Here is a 27,093-nt window from a genome sequence, read left to right on the forward strand (position 1 = left end):
AATTTATTATCAAGAACAAGAATATCAAAGGAGAGGGGGAAAAAAACTTCATCAGTTTCATAAACTTGTTTTCACTGAAATTTCACCACTTAACACTTCCAGCACAGAGAGAATGACTTATTAAGCTTGAAGGTTCTTCTTTTTAATCTTACGCCTGTAGTTACAGTTTTTCACATTTTTTGCCGTTATCGTGTAAATATAGAACTCCTCTGCTGAAACCAGAGATTACAACAGTAGTTATTAAGAGGCTATTCAAAAGTTTTTAAACGTCCTTAAAGTGCTTCATAGCCTCCCGCATTTTTTAAAATGTTTTATCCTCGTCACAGACAAGATAGTGGCTCTGTTAAGAATGCAAACTGGGGTTTTTATTGCCAGTCGAAGGTGCGCTTCACCAGCCTGAAGAAGGTGCGGTTGTGTTCTTGAAGGTAGGAGCGGAGCTGCTGGAGCACAGTGCTGTTAACAGCAGGATGAGGTCGTCCCTTAGACTCGTGCAGACAGCGCTCTCGGCCATCACTGCGGATGCAGTAAAACCCTTTGGTCTGATTGAAGTAGAAGTTGGTGGATACTATCCTGGGTGGCAAGTTAAGGAAGCGCTCCACCCTCTGAAGCTCTGGGAGGGGATCACGGATCAGAGCGTCACCGTCTACTATGTGTATCTGTTCTAAGGGAAAGTGGCGCAGCCAGTTGCGCATGTGGACGTCGTACAGGCTCCTCTGAATGGCCTTGTACCTCATATTCAGCGCTCCGTTGCGCACTAGCAGGTTTTCAATGGCCTGAACCGGCTTGTGGTTCTCCAGCCGGTTAAAGTACACCTGGGTGTAGTCGGAGATGACCCGCTCAGCTGGGTCTCGCAAGATCAGCAGCAGCTTAATGGAAGAGTTCATGGCACAGATACGTTCGGGTGCAAGGGCTGAAGTGAAATAGCCTGGAGTTTTCTCTATTGTGATCTGGTGTGGGTAAGAGTAGGGCATTAACTCACGGTACCACTCAAAGCCCTTGGCGTAGTTCTCATCCCAGTCAAAGAAGTGCACCTCGGTGGCGGCGGCAGCCACTTCAGGGTGTATGTCCAGCATCTCCAACAGCGCTCTTGTGCCACCTTTGCGTACCCCAATAATAATACTATGTGGGGCTCGTTTGCTTGTTCCCGGGGGTGGAGATGTGGTTACATCTCCAGAGACATTCGCTAGTAGGCCGGTGTCAAGGTCCACGGTGTCCAGTGTAATCCCAAATCCTGCCTCAGGTGGGGCAGCGTATGTCTGAAGAACCAGGAGAAAGGCCGATGTCAGAAAACAGGCCATGGTGATGGACTGAAGTGGAGACTTGCAAAGAGTCAGTAAGAAAGAAGGCTGTGGCTTAGCTGTGGACCAAAGCTGACTTTCCGAACTCAGTGGTGCTAAGAAATGCAGTCTTTGTCTGCCATTGAATATGAACTGGAGACGGAGGACGAATCAGTCTGCGGCACATCTGCAGGGAAGAACAAAGAAAAAAAAGAGAGAGGAGAAAGGGCTTTTAGGTTTCAGGCATATAATGAAGAATGAATGTCTGTATTATACTGAAATGGCACCTTTCTCATTCCCATGAAAAAGCAATCCAGCCATAAATACAATCCGCGTCTGTTATAAGTGTATGATCTCAAAAGGATAATCTCAATTCATCTTTCTTTGAGTCTCTTTTAATTCTCCCTCTTCCCATCTGCTTTCTCTTCTCACTCTATAAAGTCACTTTCAATTGATACTGTAATTTCTCGGTGCGAAAAACATTTAGCCAGACAGCTCATCAGAAAATGTGTCTGAAATATGCAATTGAGTCTGAAGGCCAAAAGATGAGACCAGAGTTCTTTGTCTTCCTTCAGCAGGTCAAAATCCACACCTGTATCAATACGCACCTACCCACAGCGCTGAAACCAAGAGACTGTAAAGACAAATTTATTGCCGGAAATCAGATGAGTTCCCACTCTAGGTGGCTTTGATTTTCTATACGAGCCGAGAAAGATCGATACCAGAGCAGTGAAATCCAGCAAACAACAAGGAGAAGGATTTAGGGTGTTAGGTTTGACTTATAATCTTGCCGAGGAGCCCTTCAAAAGCATGGGAAAATTGAATGTCGCTGCCTCGTCTTTTTTAACTTTTGATCCTTTCTATAAGGCCTTTTAAATATTTTAATATTCGCTTTGTTTTTCTTGCCTTCAACAAGCACTAGTCAAATGGTGCGCCTCAACTTCAGCACGAAAAAAGGGAAAAAAATATCTCTGTAGCAATAAATGTATACATATATGTATATATTTAACGCCATGGAATTAATTGAAATGGCAAAAGTCTTCAGATATTTTTCACGAGGAAAGGCAGCCGAGAGAGCTGCTGCTTACTCTGTGCTAGTCAAAACAACAGGGATGGGCTATGCAAACATCCAGATTCAACAGCAAAGGTCACGGTAAGGCAATCCAAACAAGCACACATATTCCCATCCTGGGAACACATGGCTGCACACACACACGTGTGCGCACACACACACACACATTATTTCAAATGCCTACTGTAGACAATTTTTTCCCTACCTCATCCCTCATAATGTAGACCACAAATGGGTTTCTTTCAAATGCAATTTAAAAACTGGGTGTTTCTGTGGAAGTAACTTCGTCACCTTTTGCACGTTTCAGCACACTGGGGATAATTTCCCTCCCAACTAAGACGCTGAATTCCTGGCTCACAGTCTGTAGATGCCATTTACTGTAATTACATCTATTGGGGTTTTCAAGGAGGAAAGGATATTTTTTAAAATAAATTTGATCTTTCATTTCTTTGATAACAGCAGGGAGGCTGCCTGTTTCGGCAGTTATTTTTCTCAGCAATCTTTTCCTTCCAAGCCCCCCACCCCCACCACCAATGTATATATATATATATATATATATATATATGTATGTATATGTATATGTATGTATATATATATATATATATATATATATATATATATATGTATGTATATGTATATGTATGTATATATATATATGTATATACATATACATATATATATATATATATATTTATTTATTTTTTTTAGAGAAAATCACACACTCAGTAATTTATTTTATGTTTAACGAAAGGCTGAAAAAAGTCCCTTCCCTACCTAATTTATGCACCAAGCCAGCAGTGTGAAACAACAATCAGCTTGACTCCAGAATGATCAGCCATTACAATTATTTAAGATAAGTTTGTGGGACACGCTCATTCCGGACTGATGAAAGTATGAAAGTGTAATCTTTGCATAGAAACTGTCAACACATTGTGAGGGGATCATAGATTTGTGAGGCGCGCATAGACGATCTAAATCTGCGCACTTGAGTTGTTTTTAGCGGGCCAACTGTTATCATTAATCCTCTGCTTGCAGAAATGCTCAGCCTTCAGCACAATTTAATCACAGAAGCCGTCTCTTAATTAAGTGAAGAGTGTAACTACCAACGCGCAGAGCACATTTCTGCGGTGTCACCAGTGGCTTTCTCTCACCTTACAGAGTCTTTCAACCATATAAAGCCTGTGACACATGCCTCCCCCTCCCCAGTTACACATTATGATCTGTGGTCTGAGTGTGGGACTGGGCCTGTGTTCTGAACGCGGGAGAGCTGACCTGCCCTACAGGAGCGGGGATGGTGCGAGGAGGCACTTATGTGCTGTGACAGCCTCGCCTGCCTGTCAGCGTTTCCCTGGCAGAGAGCTGCCAAGTCCAATGCTAACAGCCAGGCAGCCAGACGAGCTTTCTGTCTCATCCAATTCCCCCCACACCTCTCACAGTACAGCACCACCTGGAAGGAGCCATTGTTTCGCATTCCACCGGGCCTTATTGCTTTATTCTGCACTTGATGTGTATCTTTCCAGCTTTTCAATCGGCACATGGCAACCACAATATCTGGCAGACCACTTAACCAAGAATATATCCGCTGAAGACTGCAGGAACCAGTGGAAGGTTATACCGCACAGGCTGGCAGGGGATAACTATGGCCACACTGAGTTTTGTGTGCAGGATATAGCATCTGTTTGGTGTCTCATTGCTGCTTCACAGCATCAGAACCGAGATTCAGATTGTAGAACTGGACACATTTTTGCTTGAACACTCAAAAAACAAATTCTGCCTAAATTGCTGACTTTAAATAATTTAATTGCATATAGATTTTTTGTAACTTTGTTCTATAATGTAAAATGTTAAACTGAACAGAATATGCTCAAATGCACAGTCACCCCAAGGTGCTTTATTTTGTAAGGTAAAGACCCTACAATAACTGGAATAAAAATACACCCCAGCAACCACATGACCCCCTATGAGCAAGTACTTGATGACAGTGGGAAGGAAAAACTCCCTTTCAACAGGAAAAAACCTCCATGAGAGGATCAGGGATGGGCAACCATCTGCCACAACAAAAATAAATGTTTCATCTTTTACATTTTAGTTACATTTTACTCAAACTCACTGCTTCATTTTTATTGAGGGTGAAAAATCCAATTTTTTTCAGTGTAGGGTTTTAATGTTTTCCTCTGGCTACCTTTCTTCAGGCACTCTAAAGGCATAACAGTGCCGCAAGGCCATGAATGCCAAGGCGGTGGAAATGCTTTTAAACCTGTTCTGTTGTTTGCATTTTTCATCTTGAACCAGACATATCCTGATTTGCTGTGCTAAATAGACACTGGCACCATTCTGACCTAAGCCATGACGTGACCATCTTTAATCCTTTAGCACTGCAGCGCTACTCCTTAACCTGATGATACCATACATAAGAACGATCCCAGTGGCAATGAGGCATAATAAATTTCCAGAAAAGAAAAAAGTAACATTTAATACTTAATATTCCCAGATAGCCAGAATTAAGGTATCGCAGTATCAGTGCATTACTAATATGAACCATTAATACCTCATGAATTAGAGTCAATCCCTCCCTCTCTTTCAAAATGGTGAGACTTTTTTAATTAGATTGGGGTGGGGGTGGGGGGCAGCTTTGGACGGGAAGCAACGACCACACTTTTACTGAATTAGTTTTACATGCATTAGCTCTGTGAGTGTCCACTCGTGCTGAAGATGTCTCCCTGCCCCGCACACTGGGATATTCTCCATCCTCTTTTTGACCCTGATTATGTATAAGTGGGTATGGAAATTGAACTCGGTAAAGTCGGAGGCACAGTTGCTGAGATAACAAAAATCTAAAACTCTGCACCACACTCGCCACTCGAACCCATAATTCTGAGCCTCCGCACACACGCGTACACACACACACGTACGAGAGCTGCCCTTCGCTGACCATTATCCAGACTTTAAAACTATTCTGGCACCGGAGCAAAAGTGCAGCGTACCACCTGAGCAGACAGCTTCGCCAACAGTTCTGCACTATTCATTATATCCCACCAGGCTAAGAGGAGGGCTCCACAGGTTCCAGGCACCACGGGAAGCCAGGTTCCCACTAATTATCCCAAACAGCCGCCTCTATACATCTACAGCGAAAAAAAAAAGCCTCATTCATATTCAACAGGCCCCCCTGCCATTAACTGTGGCAGGCAGCAGGTATTGCACAGGGTGCTTTGTTTTTTTAACGGCTGCTCATTAGAGACGTTAGTACAAAATAATTATTACTGCAATAAAGCTTGATTACAAAGGGTGGCTTTTGCTATTAAACGGATTCAAGTGAGGAAGTCAAAATTAATCAATATTACTATCCATTTTTCTTGTGTGGTCACACATTTTAAATCATTTAGCACCACAAGTAAACATAAACACACACAGATTGTTTTACTTGTTTGATCTAAGCATAAGAATCTGCCGTTGCTCTTATCTACCGCTTGTTTATTTGACTTCATTCCATCCCACACTCTTGCATCTCCACTTCGCTGTCGTCCAGCGTTGTTAGACGATCCCGTGTGAGAGGCTCTGACCCGTCCGTCCAGTCACTTTGGACACAGAAACACATGCACTTTCACTCTGTTTTTGTTTTGCACTTTCCCACTTCCTTTCCTCGCCCATCCTCTCCAGTAGGCCTTCAGAAACCACTACAATATATTTTTTCCCACCCACCCACATCAAAACTGGAACTCTGAAACTTCACTCCCACATGCAGGACTGATTTTAAATTATGGATGCATTTTGGTTCGCAGTGGGATTCCTGGCTCACTTGATTAATTTCTATTGCAACAACTTCAGGCTTCAGCTACGTACCGAGGACAAAGACAGAGCTTTTCTTTCTTTCTTAACCTAAACTACATAGATGCAGTATAAACAGATGGCATGAAAGCCAGCAGAGCTTTAAGAAACTCACACGTTTAGTTTCTCAGATGTAAAATCCTTAACTTCCAACCCTGTGCTGCATCAGCATGCAAAAGGGTTTTGAAGGGACACCTTGAGTCCTGTGAAGCATTCCAATCCCTGTTCAAAGCTAGCTTCATCATGATGTGAACAAATAATGAGTGAGTATTCCCCCTCTGTTTACAGTATATTACAGCTGTTAACTGGTGAGTATAAGAGAAGAAGGCTGTGGGGTAGCTTGAGAACACAGTGTTGCCACTTTTAATCTCCAGGCTGGTAAAGAAAATATAATCGGGGAAGAGCAATGCTTTCTTCTCATTAGAAAGCCAACAGATGTGCCCTACGCAAGGCATTTAACCCCTGACTAGGAGAGAGAGTTTGAGCCTATTGTGATGTTGGCATTATCCAAGGTTAATGTGGAGGCGTGTTCACACGGAGCTGTTAGTATTGGGCGATTGTTGTCATATGTGCTCTTTTCCACAGCTCATTCAATAACTCGAATAGAAGAAGAAGAGGATGATGAATCTGTTTTCATCAGGTCTTTCTGAGAAGACAGTTTGTGGTGATTATGACAGTTTCAACAGAAGCTTTCAAAAAGGAGGATTTGTTGCAGCACTGCTTTACATATAACATATATGCATTAATTTGGGCTAGATGTACCTATCAAAGTGACATTTGGCAGTGGCAAAAGCATCGGAGTAATCCTCTCCTTTGGGGCCACCTGCTGGTAAAGTATCTCTAAGTTATATCATAAGAACTGAGCACTTCCTGTGTTCCAAAGGATCAACACAAGAAAAAAGAAGAAAGAAACTTTCACTGATCATGGTCAAGGAAAGACTTCAACACCCTCTCCAAGCCTTTACTCCTGTAGCCACAGCTGCTGATATAATGAGAAAATCTAATGTCCATTTGGGCTGTGACCAACCTTCCCTCGAAAACTAACCCTACACTGAACAGTAGGAGAGTTTGAAACACTAAGCTAACCTTCGTGATTGTGTCTGCTCGTTGCATGCATCCCTTTCATAATGAAAGTGGTTTCGATGAAATAAGACCCTGGAAGAGTACACTTTTTGAAAGACAAACATAAAAAAGCCTGACTGGTGTTTGGTAGAAATGCATGTTTACAAGCCCCAATGCTTGTGAAAGGATGTACTTTGGACACATGAAACCAAATTAAAGCTTTTTTGTTTCTTTTTCCTTCTGGTAAAACATATCAGCTCTGTATTCTCAGAGGGAAAATTAAGCTCTGTAAATCAGATTACAAAAGTACTCTTTGGTTCTTTTTTTTTTTTACCTTTTCTTCAGTCTCTCTTCACATTCAGGAACAAAGAGCACACGGTGCTCTCATTATTTTTCCCATGCCAGCCTATGTAGGTGTGTTTTAAACCCTTTTTCTCTCTGATTTCTGTGCCAGCCTTGACTTGTTTTCTGAGTGAACTCACAGGGTTTCTGCCTGGTTTAGTGTTGATGCAGGGCAACTGCCTGATTCAACAGTGTTTCAAACTTAAGTGTAATGTATTCAGTTCATAAAAAATGCACGTTTTAAAGCTATCCGGTTGTTCAGTGATGACGCGACGAATCCTACTTCCGGGTCTAAAGTAGTCTGCGTTTAATATGGCATTTGTGTTGTTAACATGTTTAATGTTATGTATTTTCTTCTATTTGATCTCAAAAAGCTCCTAAAACAGTCAGCGATCACTGTTGCCCTCCCTCGGCTTTTATTACCGCTAATCATTTATTTAAGCTCAGTTTTTAAAACCTTAGGATGTAACTACAGCCCAGCCCATGCAGCAGTATATGAATGACTAACCTCGTATTGTGGATGGATTATCTCAGTTGTTCTCCTGGCTGAAGTTTGGTCCGTTTACAGCATCCTGCCATGCGATTACATTTGTTCCTGACCACCGAGAACACTCACGGTAACTTTTATCAAGTGGGAAAAAAAGTTAGCTTGTTTATATTATGCTAACATAGCTGTGTCGCTAGCGGTCACGTAGCACATCATTATATACCAGCTAGCCAAACTTCAGTAACCCTACAAACGTCACTGCTGTTTAGTTTTCTGTCTTCATTTATGTTGGAAGTGATAACAGAGCTGTACGTTTTAATTTGTTTCCAAAACCCCGCAGTCAGGACATGCTATATTGTATTTAGATAGAAGCTAGCGAGCTAACTCCCTGCTAACTTCTAACTCCGTTAAATGTCATAAATTCCGTTTTCATGGATGCCTGGATGTTAAACTCAATTGTTACACCTGGTAGAGCAGAACACTGATCATTTTATTAAAGATGAAAGACTTTAGACAGTTTTTCAACTCTCAGTAATGCCATAGTGATCGTTTGATATATGGACCTGCAGCGGAGTTTAGACCCAGACACGGCTAGTGACGTCAGACTGAACAACCGGATATTAATGGCAGCCTTGGAATGCCATGTTAATTTAATCCTTGCTTAACTTTCAATCTTTAAATCAGGCCCTGGAAGTGTGATAAAATGCCATAACTATGACAAACTATTGATGCAGACAACTCAGCAGCATTTTACAAACACTGATGCTGGAGAAACAATATTTCCCTGTTTTGAGAGGACTGCAGCTCTGATGGGAAGCAGTATCGAGCTATTTTTGGAGCGCATGAGTAAGACAATGACCTAATCCACACCCACATGTCAGCAAAGGCATTCATTAACAGAGGATGTAATCTGTCATTTGCTTTTACACTCAAACGCATGTGGCCTCGGGCCCTAATTACAGTCTTTTATCTGTGATTTTCTATAAGTTGAGTTAAACTTTCTCTGTATAGCAGTCGTTTCAGCTTTTTTTTCCCACCCATTGAGTTGTTCAGTGTGCAACGTAAGCTCTTCCAATTACCAATCCTTCTGCCCACTGCCATCTGTGCACACGAACATGAGCCACCCAACTCGACGAAGGCCTGCGCCACATAAACAAATGTATGTTTCTGCTAGATTGGCAACGTTTGAATAAGGATCTTTATCGACAAACAACGCATCGTAGCATTTTATATAAAATGCTGTTGCTTTTCCCCGATTGCCCGGGTCAAACAATGCCGTGGAGCACTGTCATTTCGCCATGGCAACACCCCTCCAGTTACCCAGCCTAAATGCGCCATTGTTCAACTGCCACGGGATTGCTCTCGCAGTCCCGCAGTCTTCGGCCCAGGCCTCCTCCAGTTTAGCCCTGACATTTGTCAATGCGCTGAGATTTATTTCAAGCACCAACTGACATTGTCTGGATTCCCAGAAGGCATTTTCACAGATAAAATAGGCTGACTTGTTCATCACCCTTGGATGAGTGGAGGCAACCAATCCCAGGGACACTGACTCACTCAGGAAAGTGTTCCGCGGCCCGTCAGAAACAACAACAGACTATGAGAAGGAATTCAATCAGAGTGTGGCCTGATGATCCTCATTCAGCCTGCCACTTCTGATAAAGCACCTATGCTTTCCACAAAATCAAGCTCCCCGCTCCGCAATAGCCTCCTCATCTCACGAAGATAAAGCTAATTTTGCTGTGCCCCAATTTAATGCTGCTGTAATTCTTTTCCCATCACACCTTTTCCTGCTTCTCACAATGAGTCTGATCTTCTCTGTGTAAAGTAATTGATCTGCGGTTCATCGCGGAGGGAACACTGCGAAATGCCGTGTTCCGCACCGGCTTCGTGCTCCCTTCGTGGGTCTAAGTCTGCGGAACGCCAGCACTTTCGCCCCCAGTCACGCAGGCATCCTGCAAACACCAATATACACATACATTATGGATGAATTACTTCATCAAATAAAAAGCAGGCCATCTTGTAATGAACAGCGAGGATACTCTTAATCTTTGATGAGGCCGATGTGATGAATAGTTTAATGAAAGAAAACTATGGAAGGCCTGCCGGGTACTGACGATGATATCAAAGCTCTGATGAGTAAAGTGAGAAAAATGTGCAACGTTTAGAGAATTTTATGATTATTTTTCCGTACCGTTGTTTATTAAATGGCATCAATCTTACAGCTCATACACAGCATTACAGAATACACTGAACGTAATCCTACCTTGCCAAGTGTTGAGTTATGCAGAGAGTAAACTGTACTCGAGGGCAAAGCGCGTAATACATATTAACTAAGCTGTACACGCACACACACACACACACTAGGGGCATGCTGTTTTCCTCCAAGAGGTCAACTTATATCTTGTGTTTATTTTCCCACACTACAGCTGGTGTGTGCAGTTGGAAAACCTTTCACGATCTGGCACAGCAGCGTTCTATTGGAAGGCACACGCCACGGATCTGCCAGTGTTTTCCCGCCATCACAAATATGTATTCAGTACTGCAGAACTCGAGGTTTAGTATTTGGACCTTCTGTGATTTGCTGTTGGCTGCCAAGCGCTGGAGTGATTCAACACCAGGCGGCAGTTAGCAAGCTAATAATAACACATTCATCTTAAAACCATTTAGCACAGAGGTGTCCTGCATTCACTTGCATCCAAGCATTATGCAGTTAGATGTGTCAGTAGTGGTTACACTGGGATATCACTGGCGTATGTGCAGTAAATAAACAAGCAGAAGCGCACTCTGGAAACACAGTGAGCACAAATAAAGCATGCTCAGGTAGGAATTCAATGTATCCCATAAGAGGCAATAAAAATAGACACCTGACAATTAGCAAACTGTGATGGTGTTCAGCAAAGTCAGGGAGCAGCGGTCAGCTCGACTGGCTCGGCTATCATATTAGCGCAAAGCCAGGATTGTCTTGATTTGTTTGTGCAGTACGTGTGAATGACGAATCAGTCAAGCGTGACTGAGAGATACGGAGGTGGGAAATACAAGGAGCATCAGATTGGCGGTGACAGACGCCCATTTCTGGGATGTCGCTTTAGCCGCAGCGAAGGACCTTGAACTTGAACTTTCACGGTATCGAGCTACCTCATCTGCATAAGTAATTCAAGTTGTCGCCTCAAATGCGGCTCACGGATCATAACACAATCGGATGGATCAGACGGTGTGGGCTGAGACAGTGCTAAGTTTAAAACCTGCTAAGTCATCCTTTTTACCGACTCTATCAGACACAAAACCTTTAAGAGAGGCAAAATCAACTCATTTTAATGTTGACTTGATGTAGTCATTCCTTCTGTTCATACTGCACACTAAGTGTTTCTTCAGTCTATTTTCTGTGTACAGGCATATTCTAGTTTTTGCTTTTTTAATTAATGATAGGCATAAAAAAATACTCTCCCCTCCTCCCCCAAGAATACAAAACAAATATTTTTCAAAGGTGCATCGTTCATCACTTTGAGTTCATTTGAAGTGCAGTGGAGAGGCATCTCTTAACTTCCAGAATAAACAGGACGACTGGTTAGAGCAACTCTGTTGTAATCTTCAGTATCATTTAAAATGTGGCATGCCTAGTTCATATTGCATTTAAATATTTATATTAAGATTCAGGCAAGATTTTGTTTATTAACTGCAAAATAACGTATGCTCTTGGATTAAGGCACAAGGTTTCGACTAACCGTTGGTTTTATAATGAGTCATTTGGTTAAATGTGTTATCTCAGTAGACATCATCATGTCAATACCTTATGTTTATGCGAACCCCTGAATGCTTTATTTAATAGAACAGAATGCAAATCTTCATATTTAAACACATGGTATATAGCAAATTATACTGCAGTTGTTCATTAATTAAGCAACTGAAAGGCATCAGTTAAACAAACAACCCCCAGTTACTTTTCTATCAATAAACATCATCCATATATACAAATTTATAAAAGTACTATAAAAAGACCATCAATTTCCCACATGTGACTCAGCATCATTTATTGAGCGCAGTTTGTGACTGTGCATACTGGCACCTCAGAGGCAAATAAAACCAGTTGCCTCTGCGCTCAACTTTGAGCAACATCCTTGTAATTTCCTGGTTGCAGGGCAAACTAGATCGTAAGAGAAGTGTTTATCTATAATAACAATCTCCAGCTCCATTTCCCCGTGCACTGCCGCCTGCTTCTCTGGCAGGGGTGTGCTTCAGAGGCCCGACTGGGCAGAGGTGAGGGAGGACATAAACCACCATAGCTCCGCGCGGCTGTCGTTCGTTCTATCATTACATTGTTTACTGCGTTTGCCTTCGCACCGCTCCACACCGTTGCCCGTGAAGCACCGAGCTGCTTTTTTAGCGTAACCTCTGCAAAATCTTCCCCGTGCATGAGAGCAGACGAAAACTCCAGCGCCAGTTGGGCTCCACACGCGCTTTTAAGCTGAGATTCCTCCACCAGTGAGGCACCGTTTACAGACATTTTCAAGGAAGGCTAACCACAAGTATTGGCAGCCTCTGTTACTTTATACTCTTTCTGCTCTTGTTCTTTTTTGAGAACACAACACTGGCAGCGGTTTGAATGCAATCTCACCGTACACTTTCTTGTGTTCAGCCTGCATAGCAGGAAGGGATCCACCATCGGTTCAAATCACCAGAGCATGCGCACACTGAAATGAGGTGTGGGTTAAAAAGAAAAGAAAACAAAAAAAAATATGCTATTGAAAAAAAAACACTCTTTGCTTTAACTGAATTTAATGTGTGTGGAAAGAAAACCAGAGTAGGTGACGTACAAGACTTCAGGCTCATTTTAATGGCTGTAAGAAACCTGTCTGCAACTTAATGAAAATATCTGTGCATGTGTAGTCCTGGGTGGGTGACAGAATCAGGTTAAGAAGATAGAGGGAATAAAACGTGTCACTTCAGCAGGGTGACTTTCATAGGAGAGCAGAGCTTTGTCTTCTGCTGGTGTGTCGCTAAACCCACAAGCTACTGTAAGAACCCCCGGTAAAGCTAATGAGTGTGCAATATTATTTTTTATTTCCCTCCCAAAAGAGCTTAAGCACTCTGTATTTTACCGCTTTAAAAATCACCACGGCACACGGTGAAATGAAGCCCGGCGCAAAGATTAATCAACTTCAACTACAAGACGGGTCTTATCAGAGCCACATTACCGCCTGTAGTATGATGACGATGACTTCTCGCTGTCAATTTCATCTGCGCCCCCTTGTTGAGCCGTTCTTCATGAATAAGACATCATCACCACCCCCCACCACCCCAGCCTTTTGGCCATTCCCCTTTGGCTTATTGCTCGTACCACCGCCTCCACAGTCCTGTAAAAACCAACTGAAGTGTTTATGGGAGATAAGAGGCAAAGGAGGTCGCAGGCCCAATAACTCCTTTTATCACCCCACGTTCTGCAGCAAGGCCCGTTTTATGGGCGAATGTGCTGAAGACGAATTCTTAATTAGAGAAGTTTGTGGACCCAGCATCAGAGGCCTAATGGGGGAATAAAAAGAATCAGAGAAAGGGCATCTGCAAGATTACTTGTTGGCTTGCTTTGTTACTGTGTCATGTAGCGAAGATTGGAAAACAGCCTCGGTTTGTTCTCTAAGCAATAGCAATGAAAAAGGCCTTTTAAAAATGTTTGCTTGGGTGCGAATGTTATGTTCGTCTGAGTCCATTCGAAATTAGTTCAGGTTATTGATTTTCTTCAGGGCTTATCTTTATTAAAGGAGCCTGCCTTGTCAATGGAATTATGCCTCTGCCATTAAGGTGAGCTGATTCTATTTCCCATTATTGTAAATTCCTGCCCAGACTTGAAATGGCTTAGGTTAATGGGAAACACAATGTTTTGTCCTAAGCTTATCTCGCTAGTCAAGAAGTTTGAAAGAAATAACATATAGAACTTTACTTCCTGTGCATTTAAAAGTCGATGCCACCCGGGGTTATCATGAATATTTTAGTTTTATTTTACTTTACCATAATTCCTGTTAAATGTTGTCCCCTTGAATTCCGTAGATTAGGCCCATAAAACGATCGGTTCAGTTAGATGTTATATGGGACATATAGATATTTTAAAAATACAAGGTTTTATTAAACAGATATTTTTTGGGTGTTCCTAGTGATTCTTTCACGCGGTGATTATACATCGACTACATCGTTATGAATAGTACATGTAATACCACCAGCATGATGTAATCAATAAGGTCTCCACATATCCCTTGGCCTTTAACTTAATGAGGACCGGCTAGCTGCAAGGCTGCCTTTAATCTGTGTGTGAATGTGCCGCTTTTTCTTTTCCCTCTGTTTAACTTCCGCACATCTGCATGTGAGGATGAGCTTTTAAAAATCTTTAGTCATTTTATTCTAATATCATGAAATGCCACTTTTGACTAATGTGAACAGCCTGCAATGGAAGGAAACTCAAATTTTAATTAGCCAACTTGGCAGACACGTTTCACCAGAGCAGACCAGACCAGATAATGACTAGGACCCTGTGATCCCAGTCGTCTGTGTATTAACTGAGGAAAAAAGGAAAAATTTAATTAATCATTTTCCCAGAATAGGGAAAAGGGATTGCATAATTTTAAAACTCCATAATTATCTCAACTCCACAGCAACAATGAAGCAAGGATAAATACACAAGAATTACGATCTCTGAGCAGGATGGGGGTGAAATGAAATGCCTCAGTTGGAAAGTGGCATTAGTTTTATTGGGGGTCTCTTTCTATTGGACTCTATTCTAAGTAAATACGAGAATTGGGAGCATTTCTGTGGTTCGCCCCATAGAATTGACAACTAAATTTAGCAAACAGTGGAACATTAGTTCAGAGTTGTGGTGCAATCCTCCGCCGTATTCGCTCATCAACTTGTGCCGTACAGCCTAGATTAACCATCTTTCACTTCATTTAGATGGAGGATTGTTTGGGGGTTTGCCTGATTATATCTGTCTCGAGCACAGACCAAGCTTCTATTGGTATTTAACAAAGATTAGCTTTAAATTGATGATTAACCTTTGTAATCCTGTGTGCATATTGGAAATGGCTTGCTTGTCTTTACCACAGCCACACAAAAGAGATGCTGCATTATCATTCAGGGAAAATTGAGGCTGGGAAAGCAAATGAGGCAGAGTGTTATCTGCCTGGTGTTTGGCTGGATAATGAAGACAAATCTTCAGACTAGAGAGCCATCTTATAATGAATCCAAACAGATGAATTCTTTTGACTTCTTAGCATGCATCTTTTAATAAAACTTCACTCTGACCCTGACAAGCAATTGCCACCCGTATGCTGCAGAGAAGCAGGATTTACTTGTGGGAATGTGTGGATACCATTGTTTAGATGGCTCTATTAGGGAGTAATCAGACATTAAATGAGTAATTTCTCCATATTTAACTCCAACCGGGGAGGTAATGGTTTAATTTGCTGGGCAATGAGTTTTCCTATGTGGAGTACTTCTTGCATTAAATTACACTGCAATACAACTGCATCTGTTGCTCTGGAAATTATCAATGCACAGATACACCCCTACAGACTTCTCTAACCCACAAAACAAATTTAATCTCGAGTGACTCCAGCCATCCAAAGATATAAAAATCAAACCCAAGCTAGTGGTTTTCTGCAGGAGCTCTCAAACCTTCTTGGGGGCAAGGAGCCCTCACAGGGCACATAAACCTTACATAATCCTAATGTCAATTTAATGAGATTGGGCTTAACGTCTCTTGTTGATGTGAACTTACTCAAATAATCTTTCTACGCTTGCTAGCTAGCTTCCAAATAAGCCAAGCTATGCAGCTTTGTAGCATCCTTACAGAGGTTGGTAATTTCATGACACACTGACATGATTTGTCACAATCGTATTAGTCTATATTGCGCAAGAGGGAGTTTTCTTAGCTTGGTATAAATGTTCCCTTACAGCATATATGCACTAGGGTTGTAAAAAAAATACTCAGATACTAATCCAGACTAAAAATTAATATCATGTTAGAAGCTCATTTGCTACAGCATCATCTGCACCTCCTCCAGTTTACACATTATTTCAACCCCACCGACCACTAGGAGCTGAACATAGTATATTCACAATATGGAGCAAACCTCTGTGAGGAATTTCAAGAGGTCAGCAGAGCCCCCACTTTAAATACACTTAAGTATTTAACATGTTAGCCTGGCCAGCTCACACATTAACATTAGCCATTTAACTATTAACAATTACCTGATGACCACATCAGCCTACTGTTAACATTAAGGCTAACAGCCAAATGATAACATTGGAGCTAATCTAAGCAAAGGTTTTCAGTCTTTCCTTACTATAACATTAATAAAGAGTGTTTATTTAACAGTATGATGCATTTTTTGTGGCTAAAATGTTTTATATTGCACTATTTAGTATAACACCAAAAAACAAGCAGATTGTTCAAAACTCAAAAGATGGATCCCAGTGACGTCTGTCAATTTATTCGACTATTGCTAATTAATTTAATTTCAGATTTTCAACTCTCCCACAAAGCTGAACCAAAAGAATTCATCCTCAGATTGAGTGCCATTTCAGACAATGACTGAAACCACCATTCTGACACATGCAGAATGAGAATTGGTAAGTTCTTTGAAACCCTGAATGCCAACATCAAATGCCCTCACTAATCCTCGCAGTATTCCACAACTGTGGACCCTGCTGCAGTTAACTGAAGAGGATATGATGTAAAGAAGAAGCCATGCGCTGAAAAGTCGTTCTCAAGGTGAGAGACAAACTCTGTCCAGTTTTTATCGAGTCGAGATAGCCTCGAGTTAAATCCTGTTAAATGGCACAGTCTTTATCACACGCTCACTCTTTAAACCAAAGAATAGATCTGCTTTGAAATGAAAAAAAAAATTAAAAATACCCTCCATGTGCACTGTATAATAAATGCTCCACTCTACAAATTTGTATTTTTTTTAGTATTTAGTATTTATTTATTTATTGTCATTGTCAAGAACAATGAAATTGCGTTTGGGGCTTCCATACAACCCAAAAAAAAGAAGAAAATAATAAATACCCCTTAAAACCCAAGTGTACATATTTAACCCAGTGTGACTCCAATGCAATAAGACAATCCTTAGCAATAATGTTTGTACAAATCTGTTTGGCAGCTACTAAAATGTGAGTGACTGTGTAGAAAAATGCCAGGAGCCAAAGTATGCATACAAAATGAACATATGTTTAGCATACATGCCATTAAATATTTACCTGACACTAAAGCGAAGCCTATTTTAGTGGGTTAATTTACAGTGATGCATGAATATTGATTACAATATACAATTTCAGTGACATGCATTGCAAATCGTCCTCTTTACATAAACACACTGGTAACAAAAACAAAAATAAAGCTTTTTCAAGCATTTCAGGCTGCATGTAATTATTTTTAATCCCATTTTATATAATATTTTGGCTTGTCTATCTAGATGGGAAAAAACTGAAAGCAAACGTAAAAATAATCACCATTATCCTCTTACGCCCTAAGTTATCGCTGACTGATCAAACAATCAAAACATAATGAATATCTGTTACACACATACTGTAGATTTGTGGGAAATAAGCAAATGCTGTAATTACAAGATTAGAAGGAGTGTACAAATGTGCTGTGAAGTGAAATGGAAAATCTGAAAAAGAATATGGATAAATTAAGAAGAAGCTCATGTGAATCTCTCCAGTAGTTGAGTGAAATTAGAATTATCCATACAGATTACATCTTTATATCCCCAGATAATGATACGGCACATTCACTAGTCACTGTGGATTTTCATTTCAGGGTTGGAGAGCACTCTGACACTGAAATGTTACCGTGGCAGTGTTACAGAAAAGGGGCTATGGCCTTAGGGTTCAGAAACTAATGCCGAGCCAATTACCAAACACACAACATACACAGTGCATAAGTAAGAATACATGAGTACATTTAGGACAATCAATAGTCAAACATTAGCAGTTTTTAATGGAATTTCTGCTCTTAGAAAACAATGAAATTCTTTCAGCTTCTACAGTGACTGACCCCAAAGATAGAAATGTAAGTCTGTTCAATAGTCCTGTTTTATATGCATTGTTCTGGATACTTAACCTGTTCCACTCTTGAGTTTCCTGTAGTGAAACCAGGTCACATCTTTATTTAAAATGCACTAGCTGCCATTTTTTAAGGTTGTATGGCACCATCAATAAAAGGGCTGCATAGCAATGCTATGATAAAAAATAAATAGAATAGAATAGAATAGCCTTTATTGTCATTGTACAGAGTACAACGAAACTGGAGTGCCACTCCCTTGGTGCAAGTTTCAATAATAAATATAAATGTAAAATATAAAAGGTACAAAAAAAACAATCGTAAGTACTCAAACAATAGTATGTACAATATATACAGGATAGCAGCATTAATATAATGACAGTGACGGTATGGAATAGGTTCAATTGTTTTTGTGCTTATTTACTACGGTGATAGCTCTGGGAAAGAAGCTATCCCTGAATCTGTTTGTCCTGGTTTTATGTGACCTGTACCGTCGGCCTGACGGTAATAGTTCAAACAGTTGGTTGCTGGGGTGAGAGTGGTCCTTGATGATATTGCCAGCTCTGCTGAGGTACCGAGAGTTTGCAGTGACCTCCAGGCTGGATGGATGTAGCATTGTTGTGTTTTATATTGGTTGAGTCACATTTGGGAATTTGTACTGGCAGGTTGTTCTCCTATTTTAGAGTTGTGATCAGGAATGAACATTTGGCGTAAGCAATGTAAAAACCTTCATTATATGTTTCTAATTAATTCATCTATCCATTCTCTTCGGCTTCTGTCAGGGTCACGGGGGGGCCGGAGCCTATCTCCACTAACTGCATGTATTTGGACTTGCAGTACTTAAAATCTCTCTGAAAAAAGTCATTTAAAAATGTTAGCATTATGTTGTCACTGAAATGTTAGATTTGGTGCTGAGTTGTCTACAGCTGTTACATTAGCTTATGCATCTATGTAGCATTTTCCACTGCAAACATTTCAGCCTGTGGAACATTCATTTCACAGCAGCATTGCTAGCTTTTTCAAACAAAATGGTAATGTTTATTTCAGATTAACAGTACAAAGTACCTCCATACTGCCTTTCTTATCAATTATTTGGAGCGACACTATTGTAGCAGCTAATACGCTAATACGCTGTGCTTTTCGAGTTTTGGTAGCAAATAGCTTATATGTAGTGACATCCTTATTCTCACCATAGCCACAAATAGTGCATCACAGAACCAACACTGAAAAACTTTGTGCATATATCTGAAAATTCAGCTGCTTCAAGTCAGCTACAGTACTTTTGTGCCAGTGTCATCAAAGTGTAATCCTTGTCAACTGCTATCAGCTACTTACAGCACTATAAATTGTACTATACAGAGTTCAACAAATATTTTTTTTAATATTTTTGTAGACGTATTATTCACATACAGACACATAAATCTAAACCTTAAAGTTACGTGTTTACTAAGGTGTAATTAACTAGGAATTTCCAATTTATTAACACATTTTAAATATATTTCATTCTGAAATACGTAATAAGCCTGGTAAGTTTTTGTTTGTTTTTCTGTTGGTTAAGTGTTAGGGTGTTTGATTAACTATGTTTTCTTATAAAACTGGAGCTAGTTATCAATGATTAAGTTGCACTGTAGTAGAATAATTGTGCTGCAACTAATAACCACTTTTAAAAGGTCAATGTATTGCCTATTTATTTATAATTACAGTATTTATACATTCCATTTACAAAAATATTCACCTCAAGAGTTTTTATATTTTAAGCAATGTTAGAGCAATTGATTCATTATTGATTAGTATTAAAAATCTGTTAATTGTTAATTAAACATAATAGTGAAAAAGCACAAATATTTTTTCTAGGGTGGAAAAATAAAAAGACCATGTTACCTTTTACCTTTTGCCTGTAAAATAATAATAATAATAAAAACCCGAAACACTTTATTATCTTTCCTTTGTGACATGGCTTTTATTATTAGCCTTTCAGATTTGTGTTGCACAATAGACTGTGAGTTGCTCGTTTTGAAAGGTTCACAGTCCCCAGCCCCATTATATTCAATTAACCATCCAATAAAGGACAGAGAATGAACCAGATATGGGAGCAATATTTATTTGGCTAAAAAAGGTACTCCAAAACCACACATAAATGATATTGAAAATTAAAAAGCAGGCTTTCAGTACAAGTACAAATGCAAGTTGCATTACACTGCAATGTGTTTCACCCTGGTGATATAAGACTACAAATCACAATAAATAATTGTTTTTAAATGTACAAGCACTGAATCCTCGCTTTTGAATTGTGTCATAATTGTGACTATTTTGAGATTCAGCTTCATATAGCTCAGTAACTACACCTCGTGTCACCCCTTTGCCTTTAAGTCAGAAAAAGAGAAACAGAATCTTTCAAGGTTCAATTTCAAGTTTGAGATGAGCAGTGTTCCCTCTGGAGGTGGAAAAAAACGAGAGGTACTCATCTGGGCTTTCTCTTTTCCAGAACACAAGATGAACAGTCTCATTCAGCACCATGGACAGCTCCCCACATTACCTCGAGAGATTGCTGCTAAACTCTTCGCCAATAAGCACAAGTGAGACATTATTAATACTGGTCAGATAGCTTTCTACTGGGCCATGCTGTGCCGAGCCACTGTTAAATACTCAACAGTGTGTCATTATTTTCATCTCCTCTCCGCTTAACTTTGAAAACATCCTCTGAGCTGCCTTCGTTAGGTGTTTGACCTTCCAACAATAAATCTAAATCGGTGTCTCTAAAGATCAAATTTCATATTTAGACTAACCCAGATCTTCGCCTTTGGAACAAATGTCAAGTGTTGCTTCTGGTGGTGACAAGAGCGCAAGTCAGTAGGACCGACCAATGCTTGACATTTTGTTCTCATGAGTATTCATTTGTTCCTTTAAAATTACAACCAGTGATGTGAAAAGAAAAGGAAACGTGGACAAATGCAGAAAATGTATTCCTTAGAAGTAATGATGTTGTCCACACTGACAGATGACTAACAGCTCAGCAGACTTCTTTGAAAATGTGAACCATAAGGTCGTCTTTGTGTGAATTCCTTCGTTAGCTCCCCAGATTACTTTAAAATCTCTAAATTAATGGTAAAACGTTGTGATGCAGGAAATCGTTTCATTGAAATGTGAAATAATCTGCACTCAGGTCACCAGACGCACACTGGAACCGTGTCACAAACAGAAAATCTCCCTACTACACAGCCACAGGTGCACACACCCACACGTCGACGCGTCCACACAAAATAAATTGATACGTATGGAAAAGGCATCTGAATCAAAGCAAGACTCACTCTACATCACAGGGTTGTGCTCCCTCCAAAGCAACGCAAGACTGACAAATATGACAAGATATTCAATCTATGAGTGCGCGCACACACACACACACACACACACACACACACATATATATATATATATGTGTGTGTGTGTGTGTGTGTGTGTGTGTGTGTGTGTGTGTGTGTATGCAAGAAAAAGAGCAAAAACTTAATGAATAAATGACTTGTCCCATCATCAAGTGGAATGATAAATCTGCTTCATAACACTCGCCATTGATGAGGGTGTCTGGCTTTCTTGAACCCCTTGATGAAAAAGTGGCTCGTGAAATCTGTTCACTACAAGGTGTCGCTGCCCTCTGCTGTCTCTTCTTTCATCCGCTCTCACCCTGTCCTATTATTTCAGAATTGCAGTAAATTAAGCGGGAGAAAGCCTGTTGTCTGATTCTCTCATCTGCATGCCTTTAATAAGGCTTCCCCAAAGGCAGAGTTCAGACTCTGAAGCTTTTGATGATGAAGACAAAGCTCTCATGTGCCTGGAAAAGACAGCTTCTGTACACCCTTTTAATGTTGTTGGTACGCATGTTGGATATGTTGGATAGATATATATGGTGCTCATCATGTGGACCAAGGTTTGCAGCATGGATCTCTGCCTGCTGCACGCTCATGAATTATGGAATCCGGCACAAATATGCAAATCTAAGCATTAGCCTAGTTATGGCCCTGTACTGTAAGTTACAGTGACTTATCTATTATGTATGAACCAAGGATTGGAGTGAAGAGGTCCTGGCAGCCAGCTTCATGGCCCTCTCTCAGTTACTCATTTTCACATCATGAAAGAACATGAATAGCAGGGGAAGTAGCTCCAAAATGTTAACTTTCTGCAGCTCAGCATCTCCAAAGACTTGGGAGAATTAGAACTTGCTTCCATGCTCAATTGCCAAGCTACTTAAAATAACAATGGCTTCCAGAGGATTTGGAGGCCTGGAAGATATGTAGGGAATAAGCATGAAGTTGTTGCTAATCCTCTAATTTCCCCCCACAAGGCTGATATGAAATGCTAGTCTGATCAGTAATCAGTCCACGGGGGAGGCAGACAGGGGATCCAGCCAATTCTACAGACACACACACACATAAATCAGCCTCTGTATGACATTACCATCACAATGCTGGATGAGTGATTGTACTTGGGTGACCTAATCACAGGGGTGTAAATATCCAAAATCAAAAAGCCAGCAGAACTGAGAATTCACTAGGTCAAGAGGCTCAGTTTTGAAATCATGTGCATATTATATCAGGCTGAGAGCATGACGAGCGATGTCCTACGGCTCCAAGATGAACACAGTGATCATTAGGCAGGATCAAAGTCAATCACAAAGCACATGACAGCTGACAACTTCTATTTAACTGGGTGCAGGGAAATAATGATGCCTGGGTCTTGTAAATCTTATCACTAGCAAGTCACTCCATTCACAATGCTAACAAGAATAAACCACTCCTTCACTGCCCCATATCAGTCAGGAAAACAGCCTTCAATATTTATTAAAAAATAAAGTTATACCTCAGTTTAATTTATGTATTTTATATTATATTCTTTTTCACAACAACACAACTTTTTGGGCCTAATTGGAGACAGAGAGCTTCAGGCCCCTGGGTAGGAAGAAAGCAGGCTAACTGATGACTAAGAGCAACCACTGACAGGAGATGGCCTTATGAACTCTTAGCTGCACTACATAGATAAAAGATTGTTTCTTACTCTTTCCACATTGGGAACTTTAGAAGATTCATTGTGCCTTGGAGTCTGTATTTCACTTTGAAAGTAGCAACCACCGAGCTCGGCTGGCTAGCTTGCTATAGCTAGCTCAGCATGCTAACAATCGCAGCAATTCTCTCTAGAAATGTCTTTTCATGCATGTTATGTTCACACCTTCAGAGTTTCTGGTGACTCCTTATCACTCTGTGATGTTTTTCTCACATTGTTAGTTAGCACCTGTCATAACTGTGCAGTGGGGAGTTCTGCAACCTCTTAACTCAGCCTGTAATTCCAGGATGCAAATCACAGGAAGTAGCTAATATGCAAATGTATTCAGCAGTGCTGAGAGTGCTCAAATCACAGGTGCTACAAAGCAATGGCCAACAATACCTCCAATCTGGTTACCTGCCTGTGCAATATGATAGGGCTATCACCTTTCATAGTGGATACAGAGCCACATATGTCAGTGTGTGTCTCGACAGCTATGTATCCGTTCTGCTCCACACGGAACGGGTACACTGCTGGGGACTGAAGGAAGTGCAGCTTTAAATCTGAAGTTATTTAGATGGGCAGTATCTATTGTGGCTAAAAACGGTTGCTGTTACACTTAGTGTTGAAGCGACATAGTTACAGAAAATAATCTGAATTACACTCTCCACTAACAGTCATTGCTGTATAATTAGCACACCAATTCAGGCATATTTCTGACAGAGCGGCATTTTGAAGCCCTTTTCAAGCCATTTTATGACAATTGAAACAGTTAAGACTTTGGGTCACGGTCAAGGTTAACGGTGCGATCGTGGCTCAAGAGTTGGCAGTTCGTCTTGTAATCGGAAGGTTGCCAGTTCGAGCCCCGGCTCCGACAGTCTCGGTCGTTGTGTCCTTGGGCAAGACACTCCACCTGTTGCCTACTGGTGGTGATCAGAGGCCCAGAGGGCCCGGTGGCGCCAGTGTCTGGCAGCCTCGCCTCTGTCAGTGCGCCCCAGGGGAGCTATGGTTACAATGTAGCTTGCCGTCGCCAGTGTGTGTGAATGACTGAATGTAGTGTAAAGCGCTTTGCGGTCCTTAGAGACTAAGTAAAGCGCAATACAAATACAGGCCATTTAACAAACATGCATTTCATACATTTCATGATATTGTCCTGGCCAGTCTGACCATTACACAAGCATAAATTCCATGACTTAAAAATAGAGGCTGTACAGTACAAGAAATGTCGATTAAAAATATTGTTTTGGTCACAATTGTTCACAAATAAAAATAAACAATATGGATAAATAGTTTAATGGTTTCATTGACATTTGACTTTGATACAGAGTTTAGAGCCTTCAGGCTGAATTGTGCCAATTTAAAAGCATTTTAAAAAAATGTGTTTCATAAAAGTTGGATCTCTTGAGGGAAAACCTACATCCTCCCACAACCACACACACACATAAAAGCCAAACACTCGATTTCATTTGCATTTTTAACAAAAGTCTCATATGCCTCAGCTAATAGTTTTCATCCTTTAATTCAGCAAACATAACCTCATCAAATATTAACTCTACGCTCGTGTTATTTTTTATTGCTCTTGATTAGCAAAACTTGAGGAGGAGAAAATTCACTTCTGTTTTATTGTTCTTCTCTTCCTCCACCCCACCCCACCCCTCGTCCCCCGCTTTGCTCAAGTGGAGCCAACTGGATAAACTCCATCAAACACAAAAAAGAAAAAAAATGTAATAACAGGCAATTGAAACTGTTTCTCTCCCACCTCCTCCTCCTTCTTCTATGCTTACCACACGAACCCCTCATGGTGTGGTGTAAAAAACAACTGACCCTGCATGTTTGTCCACTCCTACACCACAGAGACACCTTTTGTTTTCTCTGTGGATTTAGAAATCATAACCGCCTCCCTATCTCACCATTGTCTTTACAACCTAACTCGTACACGCTTACTGTCAAGATGATCTCATAGACCGCCCGGCTTCACTGCTTTCTGCAATACTTACACGTTTGGTTCGAGCATAGGATGAAGCAAACAAAATATCCGTTCTGGCTTAGCAACAGATGCACAGTCACCACATTCATGTTGATTAGTCGGGTATGAAAATAATGAGGGTGACCCCTTTTTCATGTCGACCTTTTGGCCTTTAATTCCAATTTTCTAACCAGCTTGCAGAGAACTCATTGTGTAGCCTTTTCACCATTTGCCTCTTGATTAATAAGTGTCCATCTAGAAAGTTTTTTTGCACGCGCTCACTATGTATTTCAAATAAAATCTTTAAAAGGGGGATTTTCAGTGGGAAAAAAATAACAAAAAGACTACAGCACATCTCAATATAATGAGCAGTCTACACCCAAAAAGTAATTGTCAGAACATTAACACCACCACATTACTTTCCAGAGCATGGTTATGCAGCCTAAAGATTGAACCTATTTTAAATACAGAGCAATTAAAGCCCACTTGAAGCAAAAGAGATAGGACAGGGTTTCAGCTGGGGAAAAAAAGCCATTATGTTTCATTTGAATTTCATCACAGAACTTATTCCACTCAAACAACGGTTTATGCCTTGGAGGAAATCCTGCTGCTGGAAGAACCAGCTCACATAAGCCAACACCCACATGCTCATAATCAAAGGTGAATTGCACAGCCCATGGCAATTTGCATCCTGTGACGTTATAGTATGTGGCTGCTGGAATTTCACTTGCTTTGGTTGTGACAGCAGATACAGGAGATGAAATGATGCCGAGGAAAGAAACAATGCCACATCAAGGCTACGTTTCCCCTAGTACAGGAGAGGGGTAATTATCATTAGCTGCTCTTGTCTGATTGAGTTTACACGGCGACTCTTTAAAATGGAATATAAGAGCTTTCAGTTTCAATCTGGAGCTGGGGGGGGGGAGTTCTGCAAACGTCTCTGTTTAAGTTCGCATTTTAATCCCTTAAAAAGAAAAAAAAAACACTAACTTCGCAAATTTTGCCCCAAACTTTTAATGTGTTAGAGGTGTTATTGGAAAGCTTACTTTAAATGTCAAAGCCCACAGGGTTTAGAAAAGACGGTGCTCCCGTGAGAGCCTAAAGTTAATTTATTGGATGCAGCGTTTATTTTTTAATTAGTTTGATCAATACTCTATTAAAAAGAATTTAAATGTGAGGTCCAGAAAAACGACGAGGCACCTATTTCACATGAGTGACTAATCATATTTCAAAATGTCAGAGGATCGGCTCGCTGCGAGGCGATAACTGGATTTGTTCGAGCTTGACAACTGAGAAATGAATCACCCGTGAATTGAAAAGAATAAAAATTCAATTTAAAAAACAGCATCCTTTTCTCAGACGCTAGGAGATTCAAGTTTTGCATGAAAGCGTAACGCATGTGTGTGAGCTGCTGAGAAGCAGTGTGTCCTCAAAGTAAGGGGAAAGCTTGAGAGAAAATCCGGTTACCTCGCACGAGGGGGGTTCGTGGGGGATCTCAGCGCGCCTCTTTGGATTTGGGTTGATCTCAGGAGCGGAGGATGGAGACGAAGCCGAACCGGGGCGCGCACTTTTGCGCTCTGCAGGTCCGCACGGGAGAAAAGCGTCCGCCTGTGCTCTCGGCCACTCTCATCACTGATTCACTGGAAAGCCGACACCAGTGCAGGAACGCAGTCCTTGTTTATTCAAAGTGGAGAACTCGACTCCGGTCTCCTGCTCACGTAGACGAACCCCGTGGATAGAAACGCGGGCAGAGGTGTGCCCGAGCCACTGCTTTGCGTAGCAGACAGGAGGGAGCGGGGAGGAGCCGTCTGCCGTCAGATGATCAGGGAAAGGTGCTCTCCTCACTGATGCTCTGCAATCCTGAGCTTTAAGGGAGAGCTCCAGCTCAGACCCGAACACAATAGCCTCCCACCCTAATCGTATTTATTATCTATTATTCGTTTTATTCTTTCTGTTTTGTCAGACTTGTGCCTTTCTGTGACT

General features: G+C 40.9%; 1 protein-coding gene across 3 annotated transcripts; it reads right to left on the minus strand.

Annotated features, from left to right (window-relative positions):
- On the minus strand, positions 1 to 26,929 carry hs3st1l1 (heparan sulfate (glucosamine) 3-O-sulfotransferase 1-like1). 3 transcript variants are annotated; one of them, XM_082558327.1, is made up of 3 exons: positions 8,087 to 8,658; positions 5,814 to 5,924; positions 1 to 1,464 (listed from the first exon to the last, which is right to left on the minus strand). In XM_082558327.1, exon 3 carries the CDS (start codon positions 1,296 to 1,298, stop codon positions 366 to 368), a length of 933 nt encoding a protein of 310 aa, XP_082414453.1. In that variant the 5' UTR covers positions 1,299 to 1,464; positions 5,814 to 5,924; positions 8,087 to 8,658; the 3' UTR covers positions 1 to 365. The 3 variants fall into 3 exon arrangements, with proteins under 3 accessions (XP_082414453.1, XP_082414452.1, XP_082414454.1); XM_082558326.1 differs by lacking the exons at positions 5,814 to 5,924; positions 8,087 to 8,658 and adding an exon at positions 26,578 to 26,929; XM_082558328.1 differs by lacking the exon at positions 5,814 to 5,924.
- Between the last annotated feature and the right edge of the window lie 164 nt (positions 26,930 to 27,093).

Source organism: Aulonocara stuartgranti, assembly GCF_965226115.1.
Source record: "Aulonocara stuartgranti genome assembly, chromosome: 13".
In the NCBI taxonomy this organism is placed as follows: domain Eukaryota; kingdom Metazoa; phylum Chordata; class Actinopteri; order Cichliformes; family Cichlidae; genus Aulonocara; species Aulonocara stuartgranti.